Raw genomic sequence first — 19,706 nt, 5'->3', positions numbered from 1 at the left:
ACAGAGTGCTCGAATGTACTCCCAACTTGTACAGCTCCAGGATTGAATCTGTCAGGAAAGCCCGGGCTCAGCTCCAGGATTCGTGCTCTTCAGCCTGATTGGCCAATTGGGTCACATGACCTTTCAAAACCTCGTCCTTTCAGAGAGCTTGCTACTACAAAAGTGCAACTCTGTAAATAAATATACAAGCGTCTAGAAGTTGACTCCAGTGTTATCCTTCTCTAATTGGCTCTCTGGAATAGAACAATTATTATCAACTTCTAATTATCATTGGCTAGCTAGAACCCATTGCTTTGTGTGTTGGATTGAATACTAGGTCGAAATGTCACTACTGCTGTTGGTTTCAGCTTTGCATTTCCCAGTTGGGTTCCTGAAATTTTAGGAGCTTTGAATCATTTGAATGTCACTACTTTCTCTAGGTTTGTGGTTTGACGTGTTCACATGTTCAGCTCTCAGGCAAATGGGTTTATAAGATTATGACTAAACCACAAAATATATTTCCATCCATGTTTCTTGAACTAAACTGGGAATAAACGTTACAAATTATTGCTGCTTTTGATTCATTAAATTGACTTCTATTGCTTCAAAGAAAATATGAGGCATGCTTAAGGATTGTATAATAAAGTTTTCTAAATTCAGTTCATTTGTATGAAGTATCGCATTATCTCTCTTCTAGGGATTTTGAAGGCAATCAGATTGAATCTGTGAAGAATGGCACTTTTACATTTTGCACTCAACTAACTGTACTGTAAGTACAAAGATCATAGAAATCTACTGCCTTTAGTCATACAGCTTCCCACATTGCAGATTAATTCATAGTTCCTCACTCAACTTTCACCTCTTCGAATTTAGCTTTACTTTCTGAATTTAGTTCTGTAATATTAAAATCAATGCAAGGTAGTAAACTGTTAATTTCGAAGGCAAACTTTCAAACTCCCATTTCTCTGCAGGAGCTATCAACCCTTTGCCAGCTGTTCATGTTACTTCTAGTGGAATGAACTGAATTTTGGGGAGTAAAACCAAACTTTAGCATCTTCCCCTACATTTCTTGATCCCTCAATAAAATGATGGTCAAACTCTGACAAAGGCTGCTGATATATTTGTCATGTTATTATACTGGCATAATACCTTGGACGTATTTACTGTAAAAGACACAAAGCACCAATCACTCATACGGGATTGGGTAAATTCATCATGGGTTTGTTTATTAAAACCAGGCACCCGAGACAATTATACATAGCAATAAAGCTTTAAGATTCAAAGCAAAAGTTAACCCAAGACTGAATTACATGACACATTTCCCTTCTTGTGATCTCATGTTAAATCCTTTAAAAATATATTACAACAATATTAATCTCTTATATTGGTACCACAGCATTTTAAAATCTTTTTACAGTATTATTTTAAAAAGAAGGCTACGATATGTTTTGATGTATTTTAATCAATATCTCGGTGCTAAATCTCTTCATTGGCATTTGATTTTCCTTCTGAATTCTAATCTATCTTGTCACATAAAAGTACAGTACTGTGATTTTGCCGGAAACAGATGGAGAGTTAGACATTTCTATCTCTTGCTCGAAGCTCGCCTTGTACAATCTCCATTTTATTCACTTTCATCAAAGATCTGAATTCATTGTTGTAACTGATGGATTTTTAAAATATCAGCAAAACTTTAAAATGTAAAGTATTAAAAAAATGTGTAAACCTAAAATAAAAATACAAAATGCTGGTGAAGACAGATTACCCAACTGGATACAGGTCTTCAGCAGAAATGGAAGCTTGGCTCAAACATTAATCATTTTTTAATTTTTTAGCTGTGGATTGAGCAGCATTTTTACCATTTTCTGTTTCTGCATTTCAGTAATTGCGAATTCACAAGAACAATTACAATATGAAATAACTTAGCCCGGTAACAGAAGCAGTAAATTAGAAACATATCAGTACATTCACCCGTCTAACAATTGCATTCTTTTCAGGGTACTTCGCAGGAATAAAATCGACTCTATACACGAAGGTGCTTTTACATCTTTACAAAGGCTAGCAGAACTGTAAGTTTTTCAAGAACTGGGAGGAAATATGTATTAAATTTATAAAATTTAATGAAATGGAGTAATGGCTTGACTCTGAAGATCTACATCTCATGGCAAGATCTGGACATGTTTTGTCAGTTCTCAGTTAAAACAGTGAGTTCTAACATCGTGACAACAAGGCAGTCTATTTTAAGGGCAAGGGAAAACTGTCTGTCTTGCTTTCCTTCAAACATTTCTCCAGAGCATTCAAAGTGATCTTGAGAAAGTCTATGGTATTAATTGCGTTTTCATCCAGTCCAAGTAGCTGCATGAAGGAAAGCAATCCTGTAAGTAGATGAAAAAGAGGTGGGGAACTATAATGTTGTGCCACATGAAATACCAAAGGGGAAATTATCATTTTGGGCAGTGGAAAACACATGCCTGTTCTCCAGGAGATGCTATGAGTGTCATGATGTATTTTAACAGCCAGGTTTCAATATCATAAAGATGGCAAACTGCCTAAAACAGGAATCTGGAGAGAGCTGCATAGATTCTAGTCAGCCGATATTGAGAACTCTTTGGGCTATCGAGCTTGTGTTCAGGTGGAGGAAGTGGGGTGTGGAGGGTTATGTATGCAAGGAGAGAGCCCAGGAAGGCAGTGGCCCAATATTATTTGTGGGGGCAAGGGGAGCACTTACACTTCACTGTAACTCCTGCTGACAACTGGAAAGAGGTCCGGAATAGTTGTGCGTGCAAATGATGAGCAGGAGCTGAGACCTCTAAATGTCCTTCCAAGGATTTCATAGCTCTGAATGGCCTGAAAATAATTCTCTAAAGATGTGTGAGTTAGGTGGATTGACCATGCTAAATTGACCTTTAGTGTCAGGGGGATTAACAGGGTAAATATGTGGGGTTGTTGTGGGATTGTTGTCCGATGCAGACTCGATGGGCCATAATGGCCTCTTTCTGTACTGTAGGGATTATATGATTCTATGAATGCCATTGCAGAGAAACATGGGGTTTGCCTTTTAGGGGCTTGCCCCCTCCCCCGGAAGTAAAGTCAACCAGATTCACTCACTGCCAGCCCACTCCGCAGCCATAATACACTGGGTGGGTAAATTGTTGAAGAGTGGAACTTCTGCCTCTCACTGGCTTGTTGACAAGCTCAATTGAGCCTAATTTTTATTTAAATATGGCAGACAGGCTGCCAATTTCGGTGCCCACCTACCTATCATGTTATGAGGTTGAGCTCAGAATGGGTGGACACCTGCCCTCTTTTACATGCCCCCTCCCCCTGCAGTAGACATGCCTGGCGGAGGCACATAAAACCTAGCCCTTCCTGAGTGCAAGGAGTTACTACACTGTCTGGCTCACTCAGTTGCTAGATAATGGACTTGTAATCACAGGGTTATTTTCTTCAGTGCCTTGAGACATTTGTATTTTTCTTAAATTTTTAACTGTTTGTAAAGGAAAAATATCTACCTGCCTTGCCCAGTTATCCTGTATTCATTACTGGAATAGCTATTTGATAAACAGTGTGGCTTTATTTAATAATTTGCAAACCTTCACCTTAAATTAAAACTACCTACCATAAATAAAGCTCCAAATATTTGTTGTACAGGAGACTGTATGAAGACACAAACTTGCAAAACAAAAGTGCAAAATTCAGCAATAGAAAGCAGTGCGGCATTTTTCTCTGACCTTAAATGTTACCAGATTCAGTGAGATGATATTGCATCTGCACGCGTGCAGTGTTGTGGCACAAATAAACACTTCACTGTGATTTGGAAGAATGTGGATATCTTAGAGCACACTGTCTCCTCTGACAGTGAGGATTGAAGGGAATGTTGCCCCTGAGCTGGAGGCAGGTTGCTGGCCTTCCTGCTCTGTGACTGTGGCAATTGTTCTCTATCCAGACGAAAGTGATTCAGGTAAATGTGTGACTTTAGTTGTGAATCTTTCTCATGCAATATGACGTCTTCTACTGCAAGCACGTAAATTTACTTTGTTATTCGCTCGTCATGGCTATGCACTGCACCAATGTTGGTGGCAACCTAACTATCCATCATAGTGCCACAGGAATTTACATTTGAATATAATTTGAATGTGGCCTTTGAGTACTGGCAGTGCAGGTATCAATTCCACTGACTTGTGTCCTCCAAGGAGAGGCTAACATGGAAGCAATAGCAAATGCTACTCCTTTAGGCATTGTTGCTGGCTGGGTGGGACCTCCTTCTCCAGTTTCATCTTTAATCATATTCTAAGCCTGTAAGCTTAATATTATGCTCTGCACTCAGCTTGCCAGAATGCATTCGGTCACTGTTCCTCTTTCAACACTGCATCCATGTGCCCACCCCATGGCTGCTCATGTCCTTCTGCCATCCCTTTCCATGTCAGTCTGGTATTACGAGCCATAGAATCACAGAATCCCTACAATCCAAAAGGAGGTCATTTGGGTCTGCACTGACTCTCCGAAACTGCATCTTAACCAGGTCCCATCCCACTACCCACTCCCTGTAACGCTGTGTATGTAGCCCTGTTTGTGAACAGAACTCCCACTTACCTGTTGAAGGAGCAGTGCTCCGAAAGCTAGTGGCTTTTGCTACCAAATAAACCTGTTGGACTTTAACCTGGTGTTGTGAGACTTCTTACGCTGTGTATTTACCATGGCTAATCCCCCTAACCTGCACATATTGGGACACTAAGGGCAATTTAGCATGGCCAATGCACCTAACCTGCACATCTTTGGACTGTGGGAGGAAACCGGAGCATCCGCAGAAACCCCAACAGACATCAGTCTCCTCCTGCCCTAAGCGAACAGGACTTCCCTATCATTTAATTGAACATATTCATTAAAAACAAGTTCTGCAAAAAAAAAGGATGCAAATGGCATGGAGGAATGAGACATTTATCTACATTGTCACTGGTTGTACAATATTTTTAGCTTTCTATAGCTTATTCCCAACATCATGGGGAAATGTTACATAGAAGCAAAATACTTGTTCTTTATACCAAATTTTTCAATCCATTCTAATGTTTAAAGTTTATTTATTAGTGTCACAAGTAGGCTTACATTAACATTGCAATGAAGTTACTGTGAAAATCCCCTAGTCGCCACACTCCGGTGCCTGTTCGGGTACACTAAGGGAGAATTTAGCATGGCCAATGCACCTAATCAGCACGTCTTTCGGACTGTGCAAGGAAACCGGAGTATCCGGAGGAAACCCGCGCAGACATAGGGAGAATGTGCAGACTCCACACAGCCGGGAATCGAACCCGGGTCCCTAGCACAGAGGCAGCAGTCCTAACCACTGTGCCACCATGCTGCCTCCCAAATTGTTACGAAATTGATTGGACAGAAGCATTTGACCAAGTCACCTCCTTGTCTACTTGGGAATGCTTATTAGAAAACCAGAGAGGGAGGAAAAATCTTTTACATGAAGAAAAGAGCATTGAAGGAAAACTTGGGGCATAAATTTGGTTCCAGTAGCAACATTGAGGCAGCACTACAGAAGCTATGCACCCTCTTGTGGAGGCCATCCACGTGTACATCACTTGTGTGTACCAAAAGAATGTGGTGAAGTAATGCAGTCCTGGCATCAGAGTCCACAAAAGCTGATATGATTAGACTTCTTAACCTGGACCACCCAGGTCCATTGAAGGAATTTTCATGTCAATCTGCAATGAAGAAGCGTTAAGCTGCAAGATGGGCCTGCAGTTTGTTTAAAGGCCAGCCAAATATTTTGCAGGTAAGGTAGTTCTGAAGAACTTCTGCTAATGCAAAGGACTATTTAGAGGTGTTCTGTTGAGTTTCTAGGTTTTGACAAGGAGTTTTGCTGCAAGCTCATAGGGAAGGCAGAGGAATAGTTAAAGTTTTTATTAGTGTCACAAGTAGGCTTACATTAACACTGCAATGAAGTTACTGTGGAAATCCCCTAGACGCCACAATCCAGTGCCTGTTCGGGTACACTGAGGGAGGATTTAGCATGGCCAATGCACTTTAGGTGACCTGTCCACACAAATTACAAACAGTACAGGGCTACAATTGCAGTGTCTCTGGATCAATTGCATGATAGGGAGATGGTGCAGAGGCTGTGGCGTGTGGAATCTTTGCACAATGCCCAGCCAACTTGGAGCAGACTCCAATATATCCTCAACAGTGTCACAAGGCTATGTGACAGGCAGCCCACTTATGCCTGGGATGACTCACTATTTAATTATCCTAATCTGATATTAGCCTGCAGGGTATATGAAGTGTCAGTGTTGTGGGTGTGTGTGTCAGATCAAGTGTCGGGGGTTCTTTGTTAGTGCTGTTTTGTTGCTCTCTTTGTCCTTGGGCTGCTGTGGCTGAACAGGCAGAAATTCTTGGATGTCTGAAAGCAGGATTCCAGAAGGGGAAGGTTGATGTTGGGGTTGGAAGCAAGAGATCCATGGTCATACCTTCAGTAGCTTGTTCATCACACCCAGCTGTCAGGATGAGGGTGTCCTAGGAGCTGAAAAGGTGTTAAAGCAGGAACATGCCATCACCCCCCAATGTTCTCAGCAAAGCAGGATGCCACAAACTGTTACAGCCAGCCCTATGATGCTGAGCATTATCTCCTGTACCCTACAGAGGACATACAGGCAGTGTGTCCCTGCCTGGTCTGTTCCCTTCTGTTATGTGCCATGTTGTCCTGCATGAGAGAGGACAGAGTGTCAGTGATTGACTAGCACTGTGTTTGGGTGGTGCGTCTGCTAAATTGCAAGAGGAATGTGGAGGCAGTGAATGGGTGGGTGTGTGAAAGTGAAATAGATTATCTGGATGTTATAATTGAGTTGTTAGTGCCAAGGAGTGGTGATGTGCCTCTGGTGGGAATGTGGGATATTGAGTGGTTGGTGGTGTGGTGGATAAGAGATGTGAAGAAGCATTCACTGACCATTCACATTACTCCTTGCTGCACTACTGCCAGGTCCCCAAGGCCCAAAATCAGGAACTGACCTCCTTGGCCTCCTGCTGCCACAATCTTCTGAGATGGTTCTTTAAGGCCCCTACAGAAGCCTGTGTCTCTGCTCTATTACTAATGCCTCCAGTACTATATCCATAACCGTGGAACTCTACTGTGGTAGGTACTGTGGTAATCTGTTTTCCATATTTTGAATTACATTATGTGTATACACTGTAACTTCCCTTTAAGAGAGACACGCTGCCTTTAAGAACAGAAAGCTGGCTGCACCACGTGCTCTGAGCTGTTCACCCCCCTGCTGAGTGCAGAGGCAGCCAGCAGCATGGGGGACACTTGGCCCTATGCTATGATCATGGCAGTAAATCTGCATGCTGTCTACCTCCATCAGAACCAGCATGGGCAGGGTGAAAATTCCCACCCAGAGCCCATAAACAGGGCAAGCCAACTTTCAGCCCTTAGATTTGAACTTTACCTCAGGAATATGATGATAAATTGGTGTAATTAGATTTACGACAAGTGAAAGTCGTACTTGCGTTCATGGAAAGCAGATTGAATTCACAACTGATATTATCTATGAATACTCTAGATTTCTTACTGACGTGTCTTGTTACATCTTGTTGGAACTGATATGCCCTTTCTGTCTATTTTTGCAGGGACTTGTCTTTAAACAGGATTCAAGAATTACCTCACAATCTTTTTAAGCAGCTTCGAGGACTCCTACAATTGTAATTTCATTATTAATGATATTTACATTGCTAACCTATCTCCCCTTGCATTCTAAAACTTAGAATTATGTTATTTCTTATTTATATTACTAAAAAAGAAAAGTAACTGTTTTGTACAATTTGTGTTTCCAGATATGAGTTCATTAATATTAAAATGGAATATTGATGATACAAAGACTACTAGTATACAATGGAAATCTGCCAAACCTGTGAAAAGTAACGTAGTGTTGTAGACTCAGTTTATGAAGCTGGCAGCTTCATACTCCTCTCAGGCTAAGGATAACTGAGCTCAGCTATGCTCTGCTTATCAGTTCCAAATATTAACAAAGTTTTAATGTTATGTAAGAGTGGAGAGGCTCAACCTTTCTAACATTATATGGTCCAAGACACATTTAAATTGTATTATACCGAAACATTACGGGGTGATTGTCTCAAAATAATTCTCATGAAAACTGGAGTAAATCACGCTGTTTTTTCAGAGAGAGTTTAGAGAAGAATCTCCCACACTCTGTGCTGAGTGCACCAGCATGAATCACGTAAAACATCCGGGGATGGGGCCTATTCCCGCTGGAGAGACCGAGTAGCATACCACTGAGCGAGCCACTGCACATGCGCTGATCTGTCAGCACTGAGATCGGCGCATGTGCAGTGGCCCTTGTATAGAACCCTACAGTGCAGAAAGAGGTCATTCGGCCCATCGAGTCTGCACCGACCACAATCCCACCCAGGCCCTACCCCCATATCCCGACATATTTTACCCACTAATCCCTCTAACCTACGCATCACAGGACACTAAGGGGCAATTTTTAACCTGGCCAATCAACTTAACCCGCACATCTTTGGACTGTGGGAGGAAACTGGAGCACCCGGAGGAAACCCACGCAGACACGAGGAGAATGTGCAAACTCAACACAGACAGTGACCCGAGCCGGGAATCGAACCCAGGTCCCTGGAGCTGTGAAGCCGCAGTGCTAACCACTGTGCTACCGTGCCGCCCCATGTGGGCTTCCCGATTGCTGGCCAGCTCAATCGATAGCCAGCTCCGCAATGCTGCCCCTCCACCCCCCCCACGGCCCGAGCCCTATGAACGTGCCCGGGCTCAGCCTCGATTGCCAACCCTCCGGCCCTCTCCAGTGCCGACACCCCCCCCCCACCCCTCCCTGCAGTGCCAAACCCCCTAGCAGGCTGACTGCTCCCTCAACCCCAATGGGCAGCCCCAATCGCTGGCCTCCCTCCCTCTGCTCGCGAACCCAGTGCAGAGTGGCAGCGGGACCCCCCCACCCACACCGATCGCCCCATTATGACTGATGGGCAGTGCCAAGATGCCCCCTGGGCAGTGGCACTTTGAGCCTTGGGCAGTGCCAGGGGGCCCAGGCTGGCACTGCTGAGATGCCAACGCCCAGGGAGCATCATTTCCCCCGCCGCCCAACCCTCTGGGGGACCCCGATTGCCTCCTTCATTCCCGTGGGGTTGGTCCACCAGCTCCCCTTTAGTGGGAAGCTACTGTAAACCCTGCTGGAGTGAACCACTCCTGGCGGTGGGGGAGAGGCTAGTGGGCCTAGAGACATCAGTCCCGAACCCGCTAATGCAATTTAAATTACATTCAAATTGTCCCCTGCATCTCGTGGCCAGACGCCCAGCGCGAATCCTGCGTATTGGGTGCCGCTTAAATCTCCCGGCCTGCTGCACTTAAAAATTAGTGCAGTGGGATGGGAGAATCGCCTCCTATATTTTACGTATATTTATGCAGTTTCCGGTAACAATATTAGAAATTTCACGAGGACTTGTTGCGGTTTTATTGCAGTCAATGTCGAACTTGAGGAAGTCTCATCCTATCTGACTAATTTTGTATTGAAATATACAACACCTTTCTTCTTTATTCTTTCATGGAATGTGGGCATTGCTGACAAGGCCAGCATTTGTTGCCCATCCCTAACTGCCGTTGAACTAAGTGGCCTGTCAGGCCATTTCAGAGGGCAGTTAAGAGTCAACCACATTACTGTGGGTCTGGAGTCCATTCTTGTTGTATCCACTCTATCGATACATTTCACAATTTTAAAAACCTCCATTAGGTCTGCCCTCAACTGCCTTCTTTCGAGAGAAAAGAGACTCGGCCTCTCAATCCTTTCCTGATTATGTATACCCATACATTTCTGGTATCATTCATATAAATCTAAGCCAGATCAGGTAGGGATGGCAGAATTCTTCAACTTCAACAAGACGTCCCAACTCCTGTATTCAACGTTCTAACCAATGAAACCAAGCATGCCGAATGCCGCCTTCACCACTTCACCAAATTGGCCTCCTGAGCCATAACGATTCTGTGATTCTGTTCATTTGTTGCTCTCCTCCTGAATATTGACTAACCACCTCCTCCAGCAATTTGGTGTCACCTGCAAATGTAGAAATTGTGTTTTAATTCCAAAGTCCGAATTATTTATTTAAATTATGATCCGCAGTGACCCCAGCACTGATCCTCATGGAACACCACGTCCCATCATCTGCCACGCTAAATGACTACCCTCTACTCCCACTCTCTGCTTTATCTTTGAATGTCAACTAATAACCCATTCCCTGATCTTATTCATTAGTGTATTGTGGATCACCTTGGCCAGAATTCTCCAATCTTGCCCACGGCTGGGATTCTCTGGTGTCGCTACAATGAATGGAGATTTGGCTGAGACAGCAGTGTAGGACGTACAAGACCGGAGAATTCCAGCCCTCATCAACAGTCTTTTGGAAGTCTACATACTTTATATTTACTCCATTACCATTGTCTACACTCTCTATTACCTCCTCAAAAAATCATGGTTGGTCAAGCAAGATTTTCCCTTTTGGAATCCATGCTGATTATTCATTATTATATTTATCATTTCCAGATGTTCTTCTATTCTCTACTTTAGTAGGGTTTCCATTATTATTTCTACCAGTGATGTTAAACTGACCAATCAGTTCCTTGAGCTAATTCCATCCCGTTGCTTAAATACAGGAATTACATTCACCAACCACCAGATTTCTGACACTACACCTTTTTCTAAATAATTTTTTTATTTAATTCATTTATGGGATGTAGGCGTCGCTAGCTTGACCAGCATTTATTGCCCATTCCTAGTTGCCCTTGAGAAGGTAGTGGTGGGCTGCGTTCCTGAACTGTTAAAGTTCCAGAGGTGTACGTACACCCATAGTGCTGTTAGGGAGCAAGTTCCAGGATTTGTCCAACAACAGTGAAGGTCCAACATTATATTTCCAAGTCAAGATGGTGAGTGACTTGGAGGGGAACCTCCAGGTGGTGGTGTTCCCAGGTATCTGCTGTCCTTGTTCTTCAAGATGGAAGTGGTTGTGGGTTTGGGACGTGCTGTCTAAGGAACCTTGGTGAGTTTCTGAAGTGTATCTTTGAGGTGGTACAGACTGCTGCTACTGTTTGTTGGTGGTGGAAGGAGTAGCAATCAAGCAGGCTATTTGTCCTGGATGGTGTCAAGCTTCTTGAGTGTTGTTGGAACTGAATTCATCCAGGCAAGTATTCCATCACACTCCTGGATGGTGTCTTGTAGGTGGTGAACAGGTATTTTGGGTGCCAGGAGGTGAGTCATTCTATGCAGGATTCCTAGCCTTTGACATGCTTTTGTAGCCACTGTATTTAAATGGCTAGTCCAGTTCTGTTTCTGGTCAATGGTAAGCCTCGGATGTTGATAGTGTGAATTCAGTGATGATAATACAATTGAATGTCAAGGGGTGATGGTTAGACCCTCTCTTGTTGGAGCTGGTCATTGTTTGGCACTTATGTGGCGTGAATGTTCCTTGCCAATTATCAGCCAATGCCTGGCTTTGTCCACGTCTTGCTGCATTTGGACATGGACGCTGTCCGTATCTAAATGCTGAACATTGTGCTGTTGTCAGTAAACATCCCCACTTCTGACCTTATGATGGAAGAAATGTAATTGATGAAGCACCTGAAGTTGAATGGGTCTAGGACACTACCTAGACCCATTTGAGGGTGGCACGGTGGCACAGTGATTAGCACTGCTGCCTCACAGCACCAGGGACACAGATTCGATTCCCAGCTTGGATCACTGTCTGTGTGGAGTTTGCACATTCTCCCCATGTCTGCGTGGGTTTCCTCTGGATGCTCTGGTTTCCTCCCACTGTCCAAAGATGTGCGGATTAGGTGGATTGGCCATGCTAAATTGCCCCAAAGTGTCAGGGGGACTAGCTATGGTAAAGGTGTGGGGTCATGGAGATGGGGCCTGGGTGGAATTGTGGTCGGTGCAGACTCAATGTGCCAATTGGCCTCCTTCTGCACTGTAGGATTCATGATTCTGTGATACTCTGAGGAACTCCTGCAGTGATGTCTCGGAGCTAAGATGATTGACTTCCAACCACCACAACCATCTTTCTTTGCACCAGGTATGACTCCAACCAGTGGAGAGTTTGCCCCCTGATTCCCATTGACTCCAGTTTTGCTAAGGTTCCTTGATGCCACATTCGGTCGAATGCTGCCTTGATGTCCAGGGCAAATCACTCTTACATCACCTCTGGAGTTCGGCTCTTTTGCCCATGTTTGAACCAATGCTGTAATGAGGTCAGGAGCTGACTGACTTTGGCGGAGCACAAACTGACCGTCAATGAGTAGGTTATTGCTGACTAAGTGCTGATTGATAATGCTGTTGATGACCCCTTCCATCACTTTACTGATGTTCGAGAGTAGACTAATGGGGCAGTAATTTTCTGGATCAGCTATGTCCTGTTTCTTGTGTGCAGGACATGCCTGGGCAATTTTCCACATTGCTGGGTAGATGCCAATGTGGTAGCTGTACTGGAACAGCTTGGTTAGGGGCACAGCAAGCTCTGAAGCACAAGTCTTCAGAACTTTTGCTGAAATATTGTCCCAGACCATAGCCTTTTCTATCCAGTGCCTCCAACCATTTCTTGATATCACATGGAGTTAATCAAATTGGCTGATTACAGTCATCTGTGATGCTGGGGACCTCCGGAGGAGACTGAGATGGATCATCCACTCAATACCTCTGAAGATTGCTGCGAATGCTTCAGTCTTATCTTTTGCACTGATATGCTGGGCTGCTCCATCATTGATGATGGAGATATTTGTGGATCCTCCTCCAGTGAGTTGTTTAACTGTCCATCAACAGTTAATATGGTAGGACTGCAGAGCTTAGATCTGATCCGTTGATTGTGGGATTGCTTAGCTCTGTCTATTACCTGCTGATTATGTTGTTTGGCACACATGTAATCATGCATTGTAGCTTCACCAGGCTGACACCTCATTTTTAGGTATGCCTAGTATTGCTCTTGACATGCCCTCCTGCACTCTCCATTGAACCAGGTTTGATCTCCGGCTTGGTGGTAATGGTAGTGTGGGTGATATGCTGGGCCATGAGGTTACAGATTGTAGCTGAGTACAATTCTGCTACTGCTAATGGTGCACAATGCCTCATGGATGCCCAGTCTTGAGTTGCTAGATCTGTTCAAAGTCTATCCTATTTATGATGTGGAGATGCCGGCGTTGAACTGGGGTAAACACAGTAAGAAGTCTCACAACACCAGGGTAAAGTCCAACAGGTTTATTTGGTAGCAAACGCCACTAGCTTTTGGAGCGCTGCTCCTTCGTCAGGTGAGTGGGATTTCAGTTCACAAACACGGCATATAAAGACACAAACTCAATTTACAAAATAATGGTTGGAATGCGGGTCTTTACAGGTAATCAAGTCTTAAAGGTACAGACAATGTGAGTGGAGAGAGGGTTAAGCACAGGTTAAAGAGATGTGTATTGTCTCCAGCCAGGACAGTTAGTGAGATTTTGCAAGCCCAGGCAAGTCGTGGGGATTACAGATAGTGTGGCATGAACCCAAGATCCCAGTTGAGGCCGTCCTCATGTGTGCGGAACTTGGCTATCAGTTTCTGCTCAGCGACTCTGTGCTGTCGTGTGTCGTGAAGGCCGCCTCGGAGAACGCTTACCCGAAGATCAGAGGCTGAATGCCCGTGACTGCTGAAGTGTTCCCCAACAGGAAGAGAACACTCCTGCCTGGTGATTGTCGAGCAGTGTTCATTCATCCGTTGTTGTATCGTCTGCATGGTCTCCCCAATGTACCATGCCTCGGGACATCCTTTCCTGCAGCGTATCAGGTAGACAACGTTGGCCAAGTTGCAAGTGTATGTACCGTGTACCTGGTGGATGGTGTTCTCACGTGAGATGATGGCATCCGTGTCGATGATCCAGCAGGTCTTGCAGAGGTTGCTGTGGCAGGGTTGTGTGGTGTCGTGGTCACTGTTCTCCTGAAGGCTGGGTAGTTTGCTGCGGACAATGGTCTGTTTGAGGTTGTGCGGTTGTTTGAAGGTAAGAAGTGGGGGTGTGGGAATAGCCTTGGCAAGATGTTCGTCTTCATCAATGACATGTTGAAGTCTCCGGAGAAGATGTCGTAGCTTCTCCGCTCCAGGGAAGTACTGGACGACGAAGGGTACTCTGTCTGCCGTGTCCCGTTTGTCTTCTGAGGAGGTCGGTGCGGTTTTTCGCTGTGGCACGTCGGAACTGTCGATTGCTGAGTTGAGTGCCATATCCTGTTCTTATGAGGGCATCTTTCAGCGTCTGGAGGTGTCTGTTGCTATACTCCTCATCCGAGCAGATCCTGTGTATACGGAGGGCTTGTCCGTAGGGGATGGCTTCTTTAACGTGTTTAGGGTGGAAGCTGGAGAAGTGGAGCATCGTGAGGTTATCCGTGGGCTTGCGGTACAGTGAAAGTGCTGAGGTGCCCGTCCTTGATGGAGATGTGTGTGTCCAAGAATGCAACCGATTCCGGAGAGTAGTCCATGGTGAGTCTGATAGTGGGATGGAACTTGTTGATGTCATCATATAATTGCTTCAGTGATTGTTCACCATGAGTCCAAAGGAAGAGAATGTCATTGATGTATCTAGTGTATAGCATCGGTTGAAGGTCCTGTGCGGTGAAGAGGTCAAGTTCGAACCTGTGCATGAAGATGTTGGCATATTGAGTTGGGAATTTGGTCCCCATGGCTGTTCCATGTGTCTGGATGAAGCCGTGGAGACCAAATACTGTCATGGACAGATACATCTTCAGCAGGCAGGTTAGTGAGAATGAGGTGAAGCATGTTTTTCCCTCTTGTTGGTTCCCTCACCACCTGCCGCATGCCCACTCTAGTAGCTATGCCCTGCCAGCTCGAATTGTGGTGGTACTACCAAGCCACCCTTGGTGATGGGCATTGAAGGCCCCCACTCAGAGTACATTGCCTTCAGTGCTTCCTCCAAGTGTTGTTCAACATGGAGGAGTAGTTATTCATCAGCGGATGGGGGATAGTAAATGATAATCAGGAGGTTTCCTTGAACATGTTTGACTGATGCCGTAAGACTTCATACATTCTAGGGTCAATATTGAGGACTCTCAGTGCAAGTAACTCCTTCCCGACTGTAAACCATTGTGCCGCTGCCACCTGCCCCTCCCCCCAACCTAGCCAATGTTCCTTCTCATTTTTCTTTGTTGTGGAAGGCCTGTTTATTGGACTACCTGATACATTGAGTGCAGCATGGTGGCACATTGGTTAGCACTGCTGCCTCATAGCGCCAGGGACTCAGGTTCAATTCCAGACTTGGGTGACTGTGTGGAGTTTGCACATTCTCCCTGTGGCTACATGGGTTTCTTCCGGGCGCTCCAGTTTCATCCCACAGTCCAAAGATGTGCAGGTTAGGTGGATAGGCCATGGTAAATGGGCGGGGTTATGTGGATATGGTGGGGGCTGGACCTGGAGTAAAATGATCTTGTGTAGGGTTGCCAACACTCCCGGGATGGTCAGGAGTGTCCTGGAATCTGCATCAATCTCTAGGTGGCTTTTAAAAGCAATCCGGAAGATTTTAAAAGGCAAAGGGTTCACTTTTATCCTTCCTTGCACCTGTCACCAGGAAAAGAATGAATATATTAATGACATAAACTTCTATGTGGGTTGATAAGATTGTTTTCCTGTATTATCTTGAGAAAGACACACATTTCTGAAATAATAAAATTCACCAAATTCAGTGCTTAGAAAATCTCAGATCAGTAAATGTGACCAAGTGAGCTCAGCAACAGAGACAGAGCCAGTGACAGGGCAGAACTACAACCTGGAGTAGCTATTGCACTCTGGACTTGGTTCATGTCCAGAAAACATCTGGGCATTGCAAAGGGTGTTAGGTTGGAGTTTACAACTCTGGCAGTTTGTGCTCTAAGTATGGGCACGAGATTAAAACAATTAAGTATCAAAGGATGGGATCTTGAGCCTGTGTTTGCCATCCACGGGATTGGCGGCGGGGGCTCAATATCCAGCGAGAGCTGCAAGTCACGAATCTCGCCAGCTCTGATAGGAGGAGTGTTTCTGATGGGAGTGGGGTATTGGGTGGGAGAGGTGCCGACTCTGATCGAGGTGGGGGGCGGTCTTGGAACCTCCGTGGTGGGCTGGGGGAGTGATCGTTCATGCTCTGTTCGGGGCGTCCTTTAAACATGGTGTCCCGATCTCAGTGTAGTTCGACTTTGCCGGCGTAAACCCCAAGATGTCAGCGTGAAACCCACCAAGCTGTTTTTTTTGACAGTGTGATAAGATCTGGAGAGAAAAAGAGAGTTTTAGCCGTTTTTCTTGCCGGAACCAACACTCTGCCAAATTCTGGTAGGCTCGCCCCCACCATTTCAAAAACATCTCCGTTTGAGTAGACCTATTGCAGGTGAGATTGATAGACAGAGTTTCTGTATCCAAGCTAAGATCTGTCTCCCAGTTCAAGGCATTAGTTTAATGATTTATCTGACAGAATTGGGAGGGTCATCTGAGGTATTTATGAAGTTAAGCATCGCGTTTTTGTGAAATTTGATGCACTGTTAACTCAGGTGGAAGTGTTTTTTTCTATGATGTGGGGATGCCAGCGTTGGACTGGGGTAAACACAGTAAGAAGTCTCACAACACCAGGTTAAAATCCAGGTTTATTTGGTAGCATGAGCTTTTGGAGCGTTGCTCCTTCATCAGGTGAGTGTAGGATTTGTTTCACAAACAGGGCATATATAGACACAAACTCAATTACAAGATAATGGTTGGAATGCGAGTCTTAACAGGTAATCAAATCTTTACAGGTACAGACAATGTGAGTGGAGAGAGGGTTAAGCACATGTTAAAGCGGTGTGAATTGTCTCCAGCCAGGACAGTTAGATTTTGCAAGCCATGGGGGTTACAGATAGTGTGACATGAACCTAAGATCCCGGTTGAGGCCGTCCTCATGTGTGCTGAACTTGGCTATCAGTTTCTGCTCGGCGATTCTGCATTGTCGTGTGTCTTGAAGGCTGCCTTGGCGGGCACTTACCCGAAATCAGAGGCTGAATGCCCTTGTCTGCTGAAGTGTTCCCCGACAGGAAGGGAACACTCCTGCCTGTTTTTTTTTCTAGTCTTGGGACGTTGAACACAATTCATTTTGAAAGCTATGATTAAATAATTAAAAGTCCGCACGGTGCTTGTTGCATGGGAGAGAAAGAAGAAACCTAAAAGCGAAATAAGTGTCAAAAAGTGAAATCTGGGACAGTGGCCAAGAGAAGTGGGGTGCGATGCTGGGGTGGATAAGAAATTGGGCCAGGAAACAAATTCAATTCTCACTTTCCGTAATGTCACTTCCGCTGACATCTCCTGCAATATGTGCAGCACAAGTTGGCAACCCGAGAGCGGAACCTGGCTAGGTGGGATCCATCGTTTGTGAGTTCTGGTCCTTTGTATTCAAGGAAGACATCTGAATCATATGTGGCAGATCAACAGTCAGAGAGAGGATTTCAAACTTGGTGCAGGGCAGACCAAGCATCTGAGAGAGAAAATCGAGGAATACCACGGCCAAGTCAAAGATGACAGAGGGAAGCCCCAGGATGACGGCAGATAGGATGAGGGGGAGGTTTGAAGGTGGGAGTTAGAAGGTCACTGGCATTGGGTGCAGGGTGGTAATTGGCGGTTCAAGGACGATTGAGGGAAGGCTTCGGATGTTGTTGGAAGGGTCAAGGGCAATGAGAGGAAGGGAACGTAGAGGTGGATGAGCTGTAGCTCCAGGGTCACAGTGTGTTTCTGGTGACATTATTGCTGATATAGGTTGAGCTGGCAGGAGATTAGGTTCTTATGGGAGGAGGCCACTGTGAGATTCAAGGAGTCCTGGGTGTGGCCCACGGCAAGACCATACATTTTCATTGGCCAACTACAGCTGCTCTATGGATGAATACTCATCCTTAATGAAGGATGATATGCTCCTACTCCTTGAGGAGTATAGTGAAAGTAGGGAAGAATTTAAACATGGAATTAGGAGGGCTAAAAGGGTCCATTAAATGTCTTTAGCAAGCAGGGTCAAGGAGAATCCCAAGGCTTTTTATGCATATATTAGGAGCAAGAAGGTAGCATGAGAAAGCGTAGGCCCACTCAAGGACAATGGAGGGAAATTATGCGTGGAGTCACAGGAAGTGGGTGAGATCCTTAATGAGTACTTTGTATTGGTATTCACCAAGGAGAAGGACATGATGGATGTTGAGGTCAGGGATAGGTGTGTGAATGCTCTAGAGAATGTCAATATACAGAAGGAGGAAGTGTTGGGTACCATAAATTGCATTAAAGTAGACAAGCCCCCAAGGCCGGATGGGATCTATCCCAAGTTACTGCTAGAAGCAAAGGAAGAAATAGCTAGGACCTTAACAGATATTTTCACATCCTCTTTGACCACAGGCAAGGTTACAGAGGACTAGAGAATAACCAAAGTTGTTCCCTTGTTTAAGAAAGGAAGCAGGAATAATGCAGGAAAGAAAATACTGAGGGACAGGATATATGTACATTTGGAAGAAAATGGACTAGTTAGTGATAGGCAGCATGGTTTTGTATGTGGAAGGTCATGTCTCATCAACTTGATTGAGTTTTTTGAAGAGGTGACAAAGATAATTGATGAGTGAAGGGCTGTGGATGTAGTTTATATGGACTTTAGTAAGGCATTTGACAAGGTCCCACATAGCAGACTGGTGCAAAAACTAAAATCCCATGGGATTCGGGGTGGGCTGGCTAGATGGATACAGAACTGGCGTAGTCTAGAAGACAGAGAGTAGCAGTGGAAGGGTGTGAATGGAGATCTGTAGCTAATCCACAGGGATCAGTGCTGAGACCTCTGTTGTTTGTAGTATATATAAATGATCTGGAGCAAAATGTGGGTGGTCTGAGTAGTAAGTTTGCGGATGATACAAAGATTGGTGGAGTGCCGGGGATTGTCAGAGGGTACAACAGGATATAAATAGATTGGAGACTTGGGCACAGAAATGGCAGATGGGGGTTAATCTGGACAAATGTGAGGTGATGCATTTTGGAGGGTCAAATTACGGTAGCACAGTGGTTAGCACTGCTGCTTCACAGCTCCAGGGACCTGGGTTCAATTCCCGGCTTGGGTCACTGTCTGTGTGGAGTTTGCACATTCTCCTCGTGTCTGCGTGGGTTTCCTCCGGGTGCTCCGGTTTCCTCCCACAGTCTAAAGATGTGTGGGTTAGGTTGATTGGCCATGCTAAAAAATTGCCCTTAGTGTCCTGGGATGCATAGGTTAGAGGGATTAGTGGGTAAATATCTAGGGATATGGGGATAGGGCCTGGGTGGGATTGTGGTCGGTGCAGACTTGATGGGCCGAATGGCCTCCTTCTGCACTGTAGGGTTTCTATGATTTCTATGATGGGCCGAATGGCCTCTTTCTATGCTGTAGTGTTTCTAAGATTTCTAAGATTCTAATTTAGGTGTGAATTATACTGTAACTGGCAGAACCCTTAGGAACATTAACATACAGAGGGTTCTGGGTGTGCAGGTCGATAGTTCCCTAAAAGTGGCAACACAGATGGCCAAGGTGATTAAGAAGGTATATGTCATGCTTGCTTTCATTGGCCGGGGCATTGAGTACAAGATTTGGAAAATCATGTTGCAGCTATATTGGTTAGGCCGCATTTGGAGTATTGCGTGCAATTCTGGTCACCATACACCAGAAAGACATGGAAGCT

The 19,706-nt window shown here is 45.0% G+C and overlaps 1 protein-coding gene across 1 annotated transcript in view; it reads left to right on the top strand.

Moving 5' to 3' along the window:
• The window catches only part of rxfp1 (relaxin family peptide receptor 1), a 177,504-nt gene that overhangs the window by 104,292 nt on the left and 53,506 nt on the right, over positions 1–19,706 (top strand). Inside the window, exons 12-14 of the mRNA XM_078233281.1 lie at positions 677–748; positions 1,977–2,048; positions 7,606–7,677. Of these exons, the coding sequence (XP_078089407.1) occupies positions 677–748; positions 1,977–2,048; positions 7,606–7,677 (216 nt within the window). The remainder of the gene's footprint in view (positions 1–676; positions 749–1,976; positions 2,049–7,605; positions 7,678–19,706) is intronic.

This window comes from Mustelus asterias, chromosome 1, assembly GCF_964213995.1.
Source record: "Mustelus asterias chromosome 1, sMusAst1.hap1.1, whole genome shotgun sequence".
In the NCBI taxonomy this organism is placed as follows: domain Eukaryota; kingdom Metazoa; phylum Chordata; class Chondrichthyes; order Carcharhiniformes; family Triakidae; genus Mustelus; species Mustelus asterias.
This window is presented reverse-complemented; position numbering and strand designations above follow the sequence as displayed.